The 17,544-nt window shown below is 41.3% G+C and overlaps 1 protein-coding gene across 2 annotated transcripts in view; it reads right to left on the reverse strand.

Moving 5' to 3' along the window:
- Nucleotides 1-192: 192 nt before the first annotated feature.
- Nucleotides 193-17,544, reverse strand: part of Cep43 (centrosomal protein 43) — a 29,378-nt gene continuing 12,026 nt past the window's right edge. For both annotated transcript variants that reach the window (XM_055616147.1, XM_055616146.1), the window contains 6 exons: nucleotides 12,081-12,307; nucleotides 10,919-11,031; nucleotides 9,349-9,417; nucleotides 4,377-4,416; nucleotides 3,540-3,636; nucleotides 193-2,168 (listed from right to left, as the gene is read on the reverse strand). In XM_055616147.1, coding sequence (XP_055472122.1) covers nucleotides 2,094-2,168; nucleotides 3,540-3,636; nucleotides 4,377-4,416; nucleotides 9,349-9,417; nucleotides 10,919-11,031; nucleotides 12,081-12,307 — 621 coding nt within the window. In that variant the 3' untranslated portion in view covers nucleotides 193-2,093. The remainder of the gene's footprint in view (nucleotides 2,169-3,539; nucleotides 3,637-4,376; nucleotides 4,417-9,348; nucleotides 9,418-10,918; nucleotides 11,032-12,080; nucleotides 12,308-17,544) is intronic.

Consider the following 17,544-nt stretch of genomic DNA (forward strand, 5'->3'; position numbering starts at 1 on the left):
GGATGCTCATCAAATGAGACGGCACACAGGCTGGCCTAGAACAGACAGAAATAATCCTGTCTCTGACCGAGTCTGCTGGGCCTACAGGCGTGCGACACCATGCCCGGCAGGCATATACAGCGCTTTTACAAATCAAAGTCCTGTTAGCATTTAAAAAAAAAAAAAAAAAAAAAAAACACTGTAAAATACAGGTTACCACTGACCAACATTTTAATTTACTTTAAAAATAAACATTATTACATGCAGAATCTGTCATTTCACACACTAAGGTTTGACAATACCTAAGCAAGGAACACAGTGGAAACAACTTCCTCCTTGTTGAGTCTCACATTATTCAGAATTATTCAATACCTGTATGCAGTGCTGACCACAAAGTTGCAGCCTGGCTTTTTCTCTCCAACCTCTCAAGAATGACCAAAAGGTCAGCAACTGGTTAATAGAAAGTGACAAATTTCACATCTGACTGTTGGAAAGTCTCCCTCAAATATAAAAAAACCACATCCTGCCATGTTCACAGCTCAGTTCCCACACTTGAAGTGCCTGCCAAATATTAAATCACACGTGTGATCCAGACTCCAGAGGGTCACCAGAGCCAGTGCTTTCACAAAGTTCATGCAGTCTCTAGCTAGCGGTGTCTTCAGACAGTGCTGCTTCTAAGAGTACAGCATGAAAAACAGACAGCACCATGTTGGGGAGGGGCAGACTGAAGACGTAAATACACAGGGCCTCTAGGCCGCTTGGCCCATTTTCTGTCCTACTTCCTCTTGATGATTATAGCTCAGTTTCACTTAAGTTTTATAAAGCCAGATTCTATTGTCAGAGAGCCTGACTCTTCACTACATTTTCATTTCCTCTACACTCACGGCCTGGTAACTGTTACTGCACTCCTCAGGCAGCTAACTATGGAATGGACAGTGGCGCTGATGGAAACCACAGCACCTGCTCTCTCACTCAACATGGACAATGATTTCCAATTTCTCTTTTTATTAACAAAGGTAACTTTTCATAGTCATAATTTAAAGAAAATGCATCACAGTTTCACACTCCCAATTTTTTGCGGTTTACCGTGCATGCATTGGGCTGAGTTTCCTACTTGCACATTTTAAATACTTTAGCGTTACAAATGCCAGTGGCCTATATCCCTGCAGAACTACATACAACAGTGAAAATTAAACCTGCCCGAAATTCTACTATTGGCTCTATTTTTAAAGGAGTACAATGCAATTATGTACAGTATACAAAGTTTGTCAAACAGAATATACATGGTCTTAGGCCATTACTACTGTTTCATTCCAATTTGGATTTAAATATAATCAACTTACATATCTGAAATAAAAGCACTGCTTAATGGTTTCAGATGCATTTTGGTACTGAATGTTTCAAGGCATCTTTAGAAATAATAAATTAAGACTGTAATGAAGTAATCTGTGTTTACAGCTGCTTACAGACAGCAGGAAGAACATGACCTGAAATGTTAACTGTTATTGACAAGTCTATGAATTAAGAGTACTAACCATTTCTAGTTTAAAACAAGCAAAACTAACAGCACAGAGTACTTTAATATAACCTTAATGGTCTAACAAACCTTCCAAATGGAAGGAAATACAAAATAAAGTTCATATATCCAATTTAACTTGTACTGATACTCTTCGGCATCATGGATTTACCAGGTCAGTTCACCAGCTTTGGGGTGAGCTTCTGATGGCGAGTGCTAAGGGTCCAGAGATCCCTGTAGCAGCCACAGACACACAGTGGCACAAACTGTGGCTGTACTGATCCCTCTTTATGCTCTTTAACACTGATGTTTCAGGGGTTCCCTTGCCTTAATAAGCCTGACTACAGATGGTTTCCTTGGAGATGTGCAGCTAAACCAAATTAAGAATATCAACTCTCCTAGACAGGGACTCATATAGGAAGTATTTTGTTTACTAAACTGAAAAGTTAACTTTTAAAAATATCTGCAGTCTTTTTGAAGACTTTTTGAAATGCAAGGCACCAGCAGGAGTGGACATTCCAGCAAGAGTGACTGTCTGAGGAAAATGGAGCTGATGAGCCCTTTGTCCTTTGTTGATCAGAATACTTCCTTTTCCAGTCTATGCAACATCTTCCAGGTAATCAGCAACATCGCTGAGCTGGGAAACAGTTAAGTCTTGTGTGAGGTCATCGAGCTTTGTTGTCCAAGAGAAGGAGAAAAAGCAGTGTAAATAAAGTCTGAATCAATCTGTATATTGTTATAATTTATACATAATTGACAAATACATACCTTATAAAAATAGGATTTATCATCTGTAGCCTGCTTACAGGGACCAGCCCTGGACTAGAGATGGCTTCCCAGGAAATACAGCCACCAAGGGAGAACCTTTTCCTATCCAGACTTTGTGATACTCATGCTCTTAAGTGTGTTCATCTGCCCCTTTACATCTTATTTTATTATTCTTTAGATAATAAAATCCATTTAAATAAATCACCCTTTTTTTTTTCCCTCCTGGTCAAACAGCAGTGTTTTTATACAACTATCTGTCACAAAGAAAAATTATTATAATTAACCAGAATTAAAGTTGTTTATACTTTTTTAAAAAGAAAATCAGAAAAGCCCACATACTATAAAATAGGTAAGGCTGATACTTTGGATCTGTATTTGTTTTACTATCATTATTAAATAATGAAATCATTAAGGCATTCCATTTTATTTGCAAAAGAACTGAATACTGTATTAATGCTAATTTTAGACTAGATCAGAGTAGAGAAAAACTATGACTATAAGTGCTCTTTCATAATCACAGTAGTGCTCTTTCATAATCACAGTAGTGATCAGTTCTTCCTTTTGACTTAAAGCAAGGAAAGACCGCAGCAAATAGGACTGTCCTTTCGTGTCTAGTTTGCACTGTGTTCTTGGTGTACAACAGTGCTGCTGACTTTTGTATGCTTTTGTACCAATCTTCAGTCTGCTAATCAGTTCTAATGGCTGTAAGGTGGACTACTTCATATTTTATATGTATTTTGATCAAGCTGCTGCCAATTTGATTTCTTCCTTCCTTATTTGGATGTTTAGTCTTTTTCTTGCCTGCTTGCTTTGGCTAGGATGTTAAATCAAAGAGGTCAAAGTGTTGAGTGCTGAGAAAATGTGGAAAATGATAGATGCTCTTCAGAACTCTCCTTTCTTCCTCCTAGTGCTAGCTACTGCTGGGGATCAAACCCACGGCGTCATGCTTGCCACACAAGTGGTCCACTGCTGAGCTAACCCCCAATCTCTTTTCTGAAACCTCAAGAGGCAATTTTTACTCTAATCCTGATCCTTGTGGCCATCCTTAACCTGAAGCAAGTCCACAGGCCACAGCTCAAGTCTGTCAGAGTACAGGTACCAAATAACTGACAGCTTGAGTCTCACAGACCCTTAGGGGTTTTCTTCAGGCTTGGAATAGGTAACTGTCACCAACTTTTTGTAATTTTCAACCATTTTTATTAGTCATATAAATTTACCAAGCCTCACAGCAAATCAACAAATGGACACACTCACTCGAGACGTACTAGCCCCTCACCTTATCACTGGTGTTGCCATCATCTACTCCCACGGAGAGGTCTTCTTCGATTTCTTCACCAATACTTAGCTCACTTTTTTCTGAGCGATGGCTGGCACTAATTATGAGGGGGAAAATGAAATAGAACTATGAAGAATAACTACCAATGCTCACATTTTTGAGAGATTTTAATCTCTAAGTAACACATAAAAACAGCAAACATCAATTTCAATATATCATCTAAGAAAACTTACAAGGGCAAAAGTGGCAATCACACTGAAAACATGAACTTCTCAAATGTCAATTATCGCATGCTATTCTTATCTCTAAAACACATTACAATAAATTATTGTAATAAATAAAAATCTCTAAAGAAAACTGTCAAAATTTCCAAGCATGTAATTAAAATTTTCTAATCATATTTATAACAAACATTACTTTCATATTAGTAGGCAATTCATACAAGAAAGTCACCTCAAACAAAATGTTGAGTAATGTCACATGGAAGAAGGCAGTTTTGTTTAAAGTCACAAACAATGGCTACCACAAAGACAAAGGATACAAAAAAAAAGAGCCTCAGGATAAGCTAGTGACTTATTTCAAGTGACAGGTCAACCCCTTGATGTCATTTCTTTATCTCATTCTTTCCAACTCCCCTAACACAACATATATATACATCTGTATTGTAACATAAGATGAAGTCACTCCAAAATATAATTTTGGATGAACTATCTTTCTGTACTTTCAATCAACATGAAAAAGAGAATCAATTACAAAGTAAACCCTAATGTAATTTTGCCATGCTTATATTCAGAAAGTATTTAAAGATTTGCATAGTCACCTCAAGGCATTTCTTACCTATTAAAATCATCAACATAGTCTTCCTCTTCTCCAGTCCCTGGCAATCAGTTTAAGAAAAAGAATGTTATTATTCACTTACAGAAAAATACTTATCTTAAATAGACATGCTTCCTCCCAAAAGAATACATTATTGAATGACATTACTTCATGAAAGCATGTATACCAAAATATACAATATACTACACCAAAATAGTACTTAAAATTGTTTTAATTTTTAAATTTTACATGCCATGTGTGTGCCTGGTGCCCAAGGAGAAGAGAATCTTGGAGTCCCTGGAACCAGAGATAAGGTGGTGGTGAGCTACCATGTGGAGGCTGTGAAATGAATCTGGCCCTCTGGAAGAGCAACACACACTCTTAACCATGGAGCCATCTCTCCAGCCCCAGAAGTAGTATTTTCACTACACACATAATGAAGGCAAATAAAAGCTGTTCAAGTGATTGTGCCACATGCTGAAGAGAGAATACCCTGTCTGTGTCCTAGGTTCAGGAAGGCGGCTTAGTCACAGGGCAGCATCATGGTGAGCTGCCCTGTGACCTGACGAAGCACAGATGGGGCTGTAACCCAATAGCAGAATACTTGCTTAGCATGTTCATAACCCTGCCTTCTATCCTCGTCACACAGAAATACAAACAGTGACACGGCAGAAAGGCATCACCAACTTCTCTAGTCACCCTGTTTTTAATTGCCAGGACTTGCTACTCAACAGTCTGTTGAAATTTAAAAACAACCAAAAGGTGTGAAGAAGCAAGAGAGCATTTGGGCCCTTGGTGCCTTTCACAGGTGTGTCCAGGCACAACCAAGCACAACCCAACCACAGAGTTCTGGATTCAGAGTTTGGTTCACAAGACACTCCAGATGAAAGCGTCACCTGAAGAGGAGCTGTCACTGATGCAGAGGAACTGCTTCCTCACACACTGGGCTCTGAGGAGAGCACCTTCAAGACCTGACCTCCAGCTCTCAATGACAACGAACTGCAAATCAGCTGTTATTCCCATGCCTCTTATAGCAGTTAAGGAAAGAGCATCAGAGGAGCATGACAACCACTCATAGGAGGAGAGAATAATGGTTGAAAAGTGCACAGGAACTAGCTAAGGGACAAGAGGGAGGCTGCAGTGCATGAAACACTGGAGAATGAACTGTTCAAAGCTGCTGCCTATACTGTCCTAAGTCCTCCAAAACATGGGCCAGACTTGGGGGGGGAGGGTTTCAAGGTCTAGAGGGGGCAGGGAACTCTCTTATAGTATCTGATTACTCATTTGTCACATTCTGGAGTGACAGAGGTCTTCCACAGGTACACCAGTGAACATTATGCAAGAGTCATCATGTTGCAGAACAACACAGTGGGTGGGAAGACCTCCGTCCGAGGCAGCAGAAGCTGAAATCCAAGACAGCAGAGGCACAAGTTCTAGGAAAACTTTTTTTTCTTTTCTTTTTTTCTTTTTTGGGGGCGAGAAGGTGTGTTTTTTGAGACAGGGTGTCTCTGTGTAGCCCTGGCTGTCCTTGAACTCAGAGATCCACCTGCCTGGGATTAAACGCATGCACCACCACAACCAGGGAGAAACAGAAGCACAGTAAGTGAAAGTCCTGACACAATGAAGACAGTGTTCGAGACAAGTTGAGCAGCAGGACAGGCTGCACAGTACCAGAGAGTGAGCTGATGTCTTTTCTCACAAGAAGAGCAATGAAAGTAAAGGTAACAGAAAGCCGTGTGAGTGGCAAAGGCATGGAATGGGGTGAGGTGCAGAGACTCTCTACTGGAGCCCCTGAAGAGTAGTAGCAGGCAGCGACAAGTTTCTGGGTGCCTTTCTCTGGGATAAAGAGGCTGTCTCTACGTCCATGCACAAAGGTTAAGGGTCTGCAAGAGCTTAAGAGAAAGCAGGCAGTGTCTGGTCCTCACAGGGAGAGAAGAAAAGAACAAACCACAGCCGTGGATGGTTTGCAAAAGTCACTATACAAACAATGGTGGCAGCTAATAAAGTCCTAGGGCCTCTTAGGACCAATACTGTGTCCCCAAGAATAAAGACCAACACAGACGAGGAAACCAAGTCAGGAGAGCAGGACACTGGGGCTGCGGTTTGGATCTGTAATGAGCCAACCGAATTCTCTGCCTTCAGCATTTGTAGCTAATTCAAACCCAAGACACTTACTGAACAGTGTACTGCTACACAGAAGACCCTCTGCCTTCCTGGCTATCACATGTTTCTCTAAGTTAGGAACTGAAGAGTACATTCAACAGAGAATATATTAAAGCAGAGGCTGGTAAATGCTGCCCACAACCAGTGTTTCTTATTTTCTTCATTTTATCTATGACAACTGCCTCAGCCCAAGACTTTATCCCCGTCACCTGGCCTACCACTTGAATTTTTTACATTCATTCTTGCTTCTGACCAATATAAGCCAATGAGCTAAGAAAGTAGTTTTCAGATTTTTAAACACATATTTTTCATAATTAAAAAAATTAATCTTTCTTTTACGTGTATGGGTGTTCTACTTGCAGGTTTGTCGGTGTACCATGTGACTGCTGCCCTTAGAGGCGACAAGAGGTCTCAGATCGCCTGGAACTGGAGTTATGGACAGTTGTGAGCTGCTGCATAAATGCTGGGGACTGGACCCAGATTCTCTGGAAGAGCAGTCGGTGCTTTTAACCACTGAGCCATCTCTTCAGCCCATTAATAAATATTAAAACAAAACAACAATAATACCACAAAATATGTAGTAAAGACTTTACAGGGCTGGCAAAAGCCAAATTCGCTACTCTACTGAATGTTAGTTTACTATTCTTGATTTAAACGGAAAAGTGCCTGTTTATAAACACTCCATTTGTAAACTTTTATTTCTACCTTTACTATAAATCATGCAAATTTATGTAATATATAGCATGTCTTAACATGTACAAGTAAAATGATCAGCACAGTCAAGCTTGTTAATGCATAAAATCATATATTTTTGTTTTAATTTTGTGGTGTGAAGACTTAAGATCACTGTCTTAGAAAATTTTAAGTATCCAATATATTATCCTTCAGTGTAGTCACTATGCGGGTTTTAAATCTACCTAACACAGTCTAGTTATGTAGTTTGGCTGGCCTCAAACTCAGAGATCTCCCTATCTGTTTCCCAAATCTAAGATCAAAGGTATGTGCCACAAGACCAGCTCATTTGCCTTTTTTAAAATTTACCTACTTTTAATCTGTCAATTAAACTAAAATAGACTGTGTTCTAAAGCTTTATTTAAGCTGTTCCTATGAAATCCAATTCCCATAGAAATGGTATCTAAATAATGTCCAAGTATAACAGTGGCTGAAGGCGCTGAGTCGACACATCAAGATCCTAGAAGCTTATGTTCATCTGTAAAATCAGAACAAAGCCTGTTTCCCAGGGTAAGAATAAAAGCAATGTCTTCACAGGGTGAGAGATGTGCATTACTGACATCATCCTCCTGTATATTCCTCACAATATTCACACTCTTGTCATGCACATTTGTAACAGAAACAGCTCAAACGATAGTACTAGAGTGCCACTAAACAAGACTATTCATTTCTGTAGAATCTGATGGCATCCTATCTACATGTGCCCTGTACAACTACCCAAATTTCAGCTCAAGGCATGCTCAAATGCCAGCATGAAGTGAAGCAGTGGCCTGGCACTTTATTTCCTCCAACAGCCTGCAGCTCCACCTTAGCAACGAGTAGGGAAACCACCTGGAGAAGAGAACAGCAGCAATGCAAAGGGGAGCTCAAACAAAGGCTTGGCACCAGGTAAACCACCACAGAGTAAAACATGATGTCAGATTGAAGGAGACAGAACAGTACCTGCGGTATCATGGTCAAGGGGGCAAAAATCCACTGAGGTGCTAGAATCAAGAACTCCTGCAGCTGTCATCACACTATGGGAAGGAAGCAGGAAGGAGGAAGAGTGGGCCCACCTAGCTGGCCAGCCAGCAACCAGGAGGCACAGAGGAAGGGCAGCACTCTTAGCAAATCAGCAGTTACCAGGACTCCAGGGCACTGTGTGCAGCAAGGATCTAGACAGCTCCAAAAACACCTATTCTGCAAATGGCAAACAAAGTGACACAAAAAGGAAACCAGCATCTGTGGTGCCCCTGAGCCAGGCACTGTACTTATACGTATGTAGACATGCTTAAATCCTATTTACTCTTTAAAGTGAGGTAGATGTTATTGGTCCCACTTAACAGAGGAGAAAGAAAGGCACAGTTTACCCGAAGTCAGGGCCATAGGTGGGATTGTCACACAAACCTCTCTATCTTTCACCTAGGCCCTGTGCACTATTCAGAGTGGCTGGCCAGGTACAGGAGAATCTCTGATCTAGCCCACATGTCCAAGTTCATAAAGTGCACGGGTACACAGTACTTTCTCCCCAGTTTGCTTAAGAAGCAGTGTTCTAAAACCCTCAGAAGCCAATGCTCTCAAAACAGAGCAACTCAGCATCACTTCACATCCATAAAAGAGGACAGGAGATGGCCAAGAGCCCCAGCAGTACCATTTTCTTATGTGTACACTGGTTCTCTTACTCCTATAGGAATCTCTTTACTTAGACCTGCTCCACACAACACAAGAGCACACAGCTGTCCTCTCGCAATCTGAGCCTGCACTAGGCTGACTTCCTGTTGTCTGGATCCTGTCCTCACAGCACCCAGAGTACAGCTCTGCATCTGCACAAACTTCACCCAGTCTCAACCAAAATCTCTGACTTGGTCACCAGGTCTCGCCACAGCCTCTTCTGAAAGCCTTCTATGAAAGCTCAGGCCAGAAGCATTCCCCTACTACAGTCTGAGCACCACAAAACAATGGTCTGTACGGCTTGTTGCTACAGCCACCCCCCTGCACAGTGCTGAACTCGACACATGACAATTCCTCACTACCTGCTGAACGACAGCAGGAAGGCTCCATGTAGACTTTAATCTGGAAAATGCTATCAACAATCATACTAAAACTGAAATCCAGTTACCTAGTCCAAGTGATCCAATTTTCTCGCCAACCAATTTCAGATCCTTCAGGACTGTGCTTCCCCTTTTACCTGCAGATAGGAAAAACACTTGCATGAAAAGAGCTTATTCTATAAGTTTTCTTTCAGGTGGGGCATCTATATCCCTAAGAGTATAGAAAACTTAGAAAAAAATTATAAATTGTAATCAAGAGAGGCTAGAATCATGTACCATCACTCCCTGGGTATCATTTTTATTGGTAAAAGGCAAAGGTTTCATGTGTTATGGAGAGAAACCAGATTTTACTATTCTTTACTGGAATACAACCATCAAAATAAAAACATATATAAAATCCAATACTGTGAACTCCAAGTGGAGTTCTCTCTACTTCAGGAAACTCTGCTGATGCTCTGAACACCTGCTGCTTAAACACTGAGCTGGCTGCGATGGGGTGAAGACAACACACCCTTTTTAAAGACTTGGCAATGTTGTCCAGGGGTGGGGATAGGATGAGATAGAATGGCCAAGTGCAGGAGGCTGGCTATCCTATACCACACTAACAGTCTCTCCTGTCTGTGCCATGAGATGCACATTAGATGCAATGATTCCTATAATGACTACTCTATCCCAGAACACCTTTAAAAAAATTAAGTTATTTTGAAGGTCCATGAGACATGACTTACAAATTACAAACGGTCTGTGTCTTCGAATGGGACAGCATCTAACTCTTACCCCAAGGTGACAATTTCATAAATAAAAACTCCACTGGAGATGCCTACCTACTAAACATCACAGTCTGGCAAGCAGCATGCTGGAGAGCACTGGTTGCCTTCCCTCATGATCATGACACTGACCAGCATGATGATAAAACACAGAGGGTGTGCATATTGTAGACATACAAAAATCAAGACTAACATCTGAAGTATGGTTTCTATTGAATGTGCATCACTTCTGTATAAAATTTAAAAATTTTAAGTCAAGCCGTAGCTGTATACTAAATGAATACCTATCAATAGTCTAAACCAGTTAAAAGGCAGTTTCCTAAATATATTTTAATAGCTTAGCAAAGGAGAATACAAATGGTGGAGAATACTGACTATATTAAGAATTGAAAAGAATAACAAAATATTGTCCAACTGAAATTAGGATTTTTCTAAAACAATCCACAGTAATTATATCACATGTGACTGGCTAGTTTTTGTTTGTTTTTGTCAACCTGACATAAACTACATCTAGGAAAACTACACAATCAACTGATGCATTGCCTCCATCAGCATGGCCCGTAAGGTAAGCCTGTGGGGCATTTTCTTGATTAAGGCCTGATGTAGCAGGGCCCAGTTCACTGAGCAGTGAGCACCACACCTGGGCAGGTCAGCCTAGGTTCTATCAAAAAGCAAGCAGAGTAAGTCATGAGGAGCAGGCCAGGAAGCAGTGTTCCTCTATGGTCTCTGCTTTTGTTCCTGTCCTGATTTCTATTCATAAGGAACTACAGTTGTAAGCTGAAATAATCCCTTTGTTCCTCAACTTTCTTTTGGTCACAGCAATGACATCACAGTCATCTAGAGAGAAAAAACTACCCATTCGAGTACTTACTCTCATTATCTGTTAATGAAGGGGCTCCTGCCAGGGAGCTGAGGCCACTCCGTAAGGGGGCTTTGTCAGAAAGTGAGGCCAGACTTCCCACGTGCTTCCTAGGTTCACTTCTCCTAACAGGAAGCAATCGACAGTTAAATGACAATTTCAGACTTTGTTCACTATAGTCTTTGACTCTGTACACATAAAAAGCAATTTAAAGAAGTTTTATATGCATACAATGGCTGGAAACAAAAAAGTTTTAGAGGCTGACAATCATAGATCGTATGTAGAGGGCAATGCAAACTGCCAAGCAACCTGTGGCTATGGATCCACTCAGTAAGTCTGTCAATGAAGCTCCAGGTCCCCAAATTTACAGCTGTTTGCTTTTTCTCAAGCCAGGCTGACCTTGGACACCTGCACTGTCTAGGATTTCCTTCAGAAGCCCTCCGCCACCTCCCAGAAACAACAAATGAGTGTTAGGTCTCAAATGTATAGACTGTCCAGGAAGCTGCAGAGCCCTATAACCTTGAGGGAGTATTCAGTCCACAACTGCACGCATTCTGGACAGCTCCCTCCTAACTTCCCGAGCACTGCCATCAGTGCCTCTCCCTTCTCACCACACTGTCTCTCTGTCCTCTCGGGCTGACCAGAGCCCTTTACATTTGCTGCTTCCTCTCTTGGGAGAGATGTAAACCTGGATTCCATGTGCTTGCTCATTTCCTGTAGCTGTTTGCTCACGTGGCACTCCAAAAGTAAGTGGCCCAACTCCAACCTTCTCTGGTAAGCTATTGACACCGACAAGGTCCCAGCACCCACAAGTGCAGCCCATCACCCAGCATGTGCACTGTAAGGTGAACCGTGCTGACTGCCTGACTCCCTCAGAGGGTGCTCCCCTGAGGCAGCAGTCAGAACTCACTGCTCCACCCTGAAACAAACTGAAACCTCGAAACAGCTGCTAGTACATGGTGGGTTCCTCCAGGCTCACTTGGCGTAAACAGCTCATACCTGGTGTCTTCAGTATCCCTGGCATTACTTTATAACATACTAGACTTTACTGGCACAAAATCAGATTTATGAATTCAACAATTATAGTTATTAGCAGATTTAAGATATAAAGTGAAAGCATCTAGAAATTTGTTTTTAAACCATGAGTCATAATCCAAAGAAGAAGCCTACTCACCAACCGTAAGTTTTTTCTGGTTTAGGAATGGGATCATCAAAGAAAGAATCTCCTTCCCCATCATCTTCATCTGCACAAAGAGCACTTTTTTCTTTGGCATCTAAAGCGCTGCTGCTTAAGAAAGATGCAATTCTTGTTTCATGGGCCACTGAGTGCAGGCTGCTTTTACTTTTGGGTTCTGACAAGGAGATACTTGGCTCACTCTGACTGGTCTCACTGCTGGTCTTCTAAAAAAAGAGGGAGAAGTCTTCTTGGTGATAAAACGTCTAAGATATTTTAGACAACAGTCAACATAGGAGCTATATATGTGCATATGTGTATGCAGGTGTCTGTGGCCAGCCCTTTAACAACAGCAACTGCAGTTTAGTCCTATGTTTCCCTAAGGCTTTCTGTTCTAAAGCTTCCTGACATAAGCAAGTTTCAAAAGGCAAATGCTGAAGAAGCATGTTTACATTATTTCTTCCCTTTCTTTCTAAATGAAAATGTTTTTACTCTGCCTATCTCACTTAGCAACCTTCTCATTCATAAACAGCTTTCCCTTTTTGTCTTATATGTATGACCCTGTTGCATAACATATCTTTTTTGTTTGTTTTTTTGAGACAGGGTTTCTCTGTGTAGCCTTGGCTGTCCTCGAACTCAGAGATCCACCTGCCTCTGGCTCCCTGTGTGCTGCGATTACAGGCTTGCGACAACATGGCCAGCTGCGTAAAATATCTGAGTACATTTTCAGCTTGAACCAGGAGAGAGCGCTAACTTAAGACGACGGTCACAAGTTAAACCAAGCTGCACTGTTCATCAGAGAGGAGAGCAGCTCTCCACCCAGCACCAAATGAAAGCCGTAAGGAAAAAGACATGGCCTTCGAATGCTCACATTTCCAACAAGCAGAATAACTCAGGCTTGCTGGGCTATCTACTAGCTTGCACCTCTATACCAGAGGCGTACACATCCTTTATGTAACTTAGAGCAAGGTTAAAAATTCCTATTGGAAAAGCATTTCTATTCCTGCCCCACTGCTGCACAGTGAGGGCAGCATGAACTATTACAGTGTTTCGTTTACCCTGACATAGTATTAGTTTATACCTGGCCATAACTCTTTTAGTCCAAAACCACTTCTATCTATATAAACAACAACAAAGAAATAATGCCAGTAATAACAACAGTGGCTAGCGATTATGGTGAATACTTAATGCCCCATTCAATCTTTGGGCTACCACTGTGGGATGTGTCTAAGGAAGGACACAAAGGCAGTAATGTAACTTGTAGTTAAATGGTAAAATGAACATCAGATTAGCCCCCCTCTCCTCCCTTTTGAGAAAAGGTCTCATGTAGCACAAGTGGCCTTGAACTTACTATACAGCCTCTTACATCCCAGTGGCTGGGATTACAGTTTACCATTACATCCAGCTGAGGCTAGCTCTTAACACTCAGCTTATACCTTTAGGTTGAGTTTTATGAAATTTCACCTAATATGGACGGAAAAGGATAATTTTCAAATGTCTGGCTTTATATTGCAATAGAGCCCTATGATGCTCCAGAAACAGCACTCATCTGAAATAAAGGACCTGGAAAACGCCTGTCTGGCTTGTTAACTGTGTGATCGAAGGGGATGGTTTTAAGACACGAATTTCCTCAAGAATTAATTTTGGTCAGTATGTACATTGAGTTACATTAAGTTACACACAGGCTGGGGCAGAGCTAACTAGCAGCAAGGCAAGAAGCTGGGCAGTACAGATATGGAGTAGACCAACACAAGGCGCTACGCAGGGGATGTTCTGTTTTCCCACATGCACACAGCATAGCATTATCTTAGGATGGACATGTAAAAATAAATACCCTCAAGTCTTATGATATTTAAACACATCCAGAGGCTTTGATGCTGACTCTCTTCTTCTGATGAAATGGTTTAACAGGGCGGAGGCAGATTGAGACAGACACAAAGCAACATTGCAAGACAGTGATTGCAGGACATGCTCTCCTCAAGTCTGTACAGATTATAGGACACTGAAGGGCATGGTGATTAATGCTTGTCCATGGACACCAACTGTCTGCTTTTAGTGACATTCTTACTAGTGACACAAGGCCCAGTTTTAGGAGGATGAGTTACATGGAGAAGGACATTATACCACGACATCTACATTTTTAAATAAAACACAATTATTTTATTCTAAACATACAGTCCTATTAATGAAGTGGAAACAAACTTTCAAAATAATCAGCTCTGTAACTCAAAAACTAAGCTCCTCCAGAGCTAGTTAACAGAGACACACACATGACACTAGTGCCGTGTGAGTACGGAGTCACTGCCGGTGACCCACCTGTAAGGGAAGACCATCACCCAGGCTTGCCTAACACAACAGAGGCCGACAGAGAACCTTTTGCTCTGCTCTGCCTCCAGACCAGGAAACAACAGGTCCTGTTTTTCGAGCTCCAGCTTATATTCTGGTACAGAAGCTGAGGAAAGTCATATCTGTTTATAATGCAACTTAGCCTTTGTCATTTTACACAAATGAAGGGACTTACTGAACAGTGCTGCATCAGCCATTCCCTTCGATGGAGCTCAGGATTAACAAACTGTGTGGTAAATTATGATAAAAAGTTTTTTCAAAATTTTAGTACACATTTAGCATTCTAATAAACATATAATCAAAAATTCAATCATTTAAAAAATAATAGAAAATGAGAGCAGAGCAAGGTTTCACAATGAAAATTTCTGCTGGTCTAATAGCCAAAAATTTACTGCTATAACGTTTTTAGGAACTTGAAAAAGGGCTAGGTATGGTTCAATGGTAACAGGATTTGCCAGCACAAAAGCCTCAATTCTCAGCACTGAGGGGAAAAGAAAAAGATAATTTGTTTCCAAATACCTTAACGTGCACTGTTCATTAGAAGACAAGATACTGTAGTTTTACAAACATGTACGTGCTGTTTCTTTTCCTCACACAGGCCGCCACTGCCCTCCACCTCCACTCTGGCAAAGGCACCTTTGGTTCATGACTTATGGAGTTTACTTTTACTATTTCTGATATTTACTAACGAAGTACTGACAGAATATCATTACAGTTAAACTGGACAATATACTTAGAAAATTTAATTTCCTTGCCTCAATATGCAAGAATGCTAGAACCCCACGACAAGTCTCTAAAGCGTTCAGTGTGTCTAGAGAAACCCTCTCCCCACCAGCAGTCAGTCATCTCAGGCTCGCACACACTCCATGGAAGCGCGGACTTCAGGAGCTGTCCCAAGAATGGTCCCTGTAAAAGAGCCTCAACCTTGTACCCTCAGCTCTTTTGCCCCTAGCAGATCAGACTCATCTGGTGACAATGCCAAGAGGTCAAGAGACAGAGACCCCAGGGTCAGGTAAGTGTGTTTCCAACTACTTGCCTCCCATTTACCCAGCGTCAAGATGAGGAATAAACAGGAAAAAGCTAACACTCAATATAAAGCCCTGAGGTGACAGGCATGGACATAAAACAAACCTAGCCTGAGAGACATACATACGACTATGACCAATGTCCAAAATCAATATAAAGTTAAATTTATTCAAGAATTTAGGAAAGAAGTAACAACTTATGTCATCTTATTAAGAATTAAAAGAGGTTGGCACAGTAGCACACGTCTATCTATATTCCCAGCACTTGGTGAGGCAGCAGCAGGAGTATCTCTGTGAGTTCGAGGCCAGCCTGGTCTACAAAGTTAGTCCAGGACAGCAAAGGCTACACAGAGAAACCTGTCTTGAAAAACAAACAAACAGAAAAAGAATTAAAAGCAAAACTGCCTCAATATTAGTCTGTAAACTAGTGACTTCTTATATAACATTTAACAACATGCTACAACACCCTTCATCCTAGAGCTGGGGAAATGCTTTAGCAGTAAAATAACTTGCAGCACACCTGAGGCCTTGAGGTTCACCCACCCCGCAGTGGTGACAGGAAGTAAAGTAGGAAGAGAAGGATGTACTAAGGCTAAATATTAAAACTAAATCCATCTTGCTTTGTTTTCCCAGTTAATGGTAGAAAGCCAAGTGAGCAGAGCTTCAGCCAAGTCTATGATTTTTTTGTTGTTGTTGAGTTCTTGAGACAGGGTCTCACTACACAGTTCAGGCTGACCTAGAGTTCAGTACATTAAGCCCAGACTGGCTTTGAACGATCAATCCTCCTGCCTCCACTTTCCCAGTGCTGGGATACAGGCACACAACATTACACCTAGCTGTCGCAGCTTTTTATATTTATCATGTTTTAAGAAACAGTTTTTGCTAATTCTTTATGAGAATTTCATATAATGGTATTTTGAATATATTCAATCCCCTCGCCTAACTCCTTTAGTCACCTCCTTCCCTTTCCTCCCCCACAGCCTGCATCTCGTCCAGCTTATGTTGTCCAATTGTTGAGAGTGGGTTTTATCATATTAATTTCTCAGACAACTGAGACATTATTTGTAGAAACAAAATGGTAATACAAAGAAATAATCACAGGCACTACTTTGAAAGCCTGGGTAGATGGCTCTAAATCTCACCCTTTCCAGCCAGTGAGATGTCTCAGCGGGCAAAGCACCTGCCCCCAAGCCTGGCATCCCGAGCTCCAACCCCAGGACCACATGATGGAAGGAGGTAGCCCACTCTCAAGCTGTTCTGACTTCCACATATGTACTGTGATACATGTTCAACTACATAAATACACACAATATAGTTAAATGCAAAAAATAAATAAATCCAATTCATTAAAGAACTACTTCCCATGTAATTTTTACTATCTTGTATTCTGAATCTCTCCATTCAATCGTTCTTAACAACAAAACTAAAACCTTACTGAGATTGTTTTAAAAACCTTACACATCAGGTATAGTTACATCCACATGCACAACCGTATTAAAAATGGCTTTTTAGTTTTACTGTAATCCTGGCTGGCCTCAGATTTGTAGCAATCACCTGCTTCTGTCTCTGAAGTGCTGGGATTACACGTGTACATGGCACATTGAGATAACATGAATAATTCAAAAGTTTACTTCCAGAATTAACAAGGGCCCACAAGCCTGTCTCAGAGTTCCAGAGCTCAATGGGAAGCAGTACCCTGGGCTTCCTTGTTTTAGCTCACACACTTGAATTATACACACACAGCACACACACTTCATGTCTGCTGATCACATGGATGAGGCTCCAGCAATTGCTCCAACTTAGAAATGGCACTCACCTGCCAAAGCAATTACTCTCACCGGCATTCTGGCAGGTGTAAACACAACCACTACATGCAACTAGGTATCTTGATTATGTTGCTAAGAATGTTCTGGAAACTGAAAACTTACTGCACGCAGAAGGCAAAGCAAAAAGCAGAGAAGAAAGAGCAAAGAGCTTAGCTATCTAAGGCTAAAGGAGGCAATGTTAAGATCCACACTGGTAACAAAAGCAATTCAGAAACAAGGCCAGAGAAGAAAAGGGAGAAAGGATTTCCAAGTGACTGAGGAGCTATT

This window comes from Psammomys obesus, unplaced genomic scaffold (assembly GCF_907164565.1).
Source record: "Psammomys obesus unplaced genomic scaffold, mPsaObe1.curated_primary_1811, whole genome shotgun sequence".
In the NCBI taxonomy this organism is placed as follows: domain Eukaryota; kingdom Metazoa; phylum Chordata; class Mammalia; order Rodentia; family Muridae; genus Psammomys; species Psammomys obesus.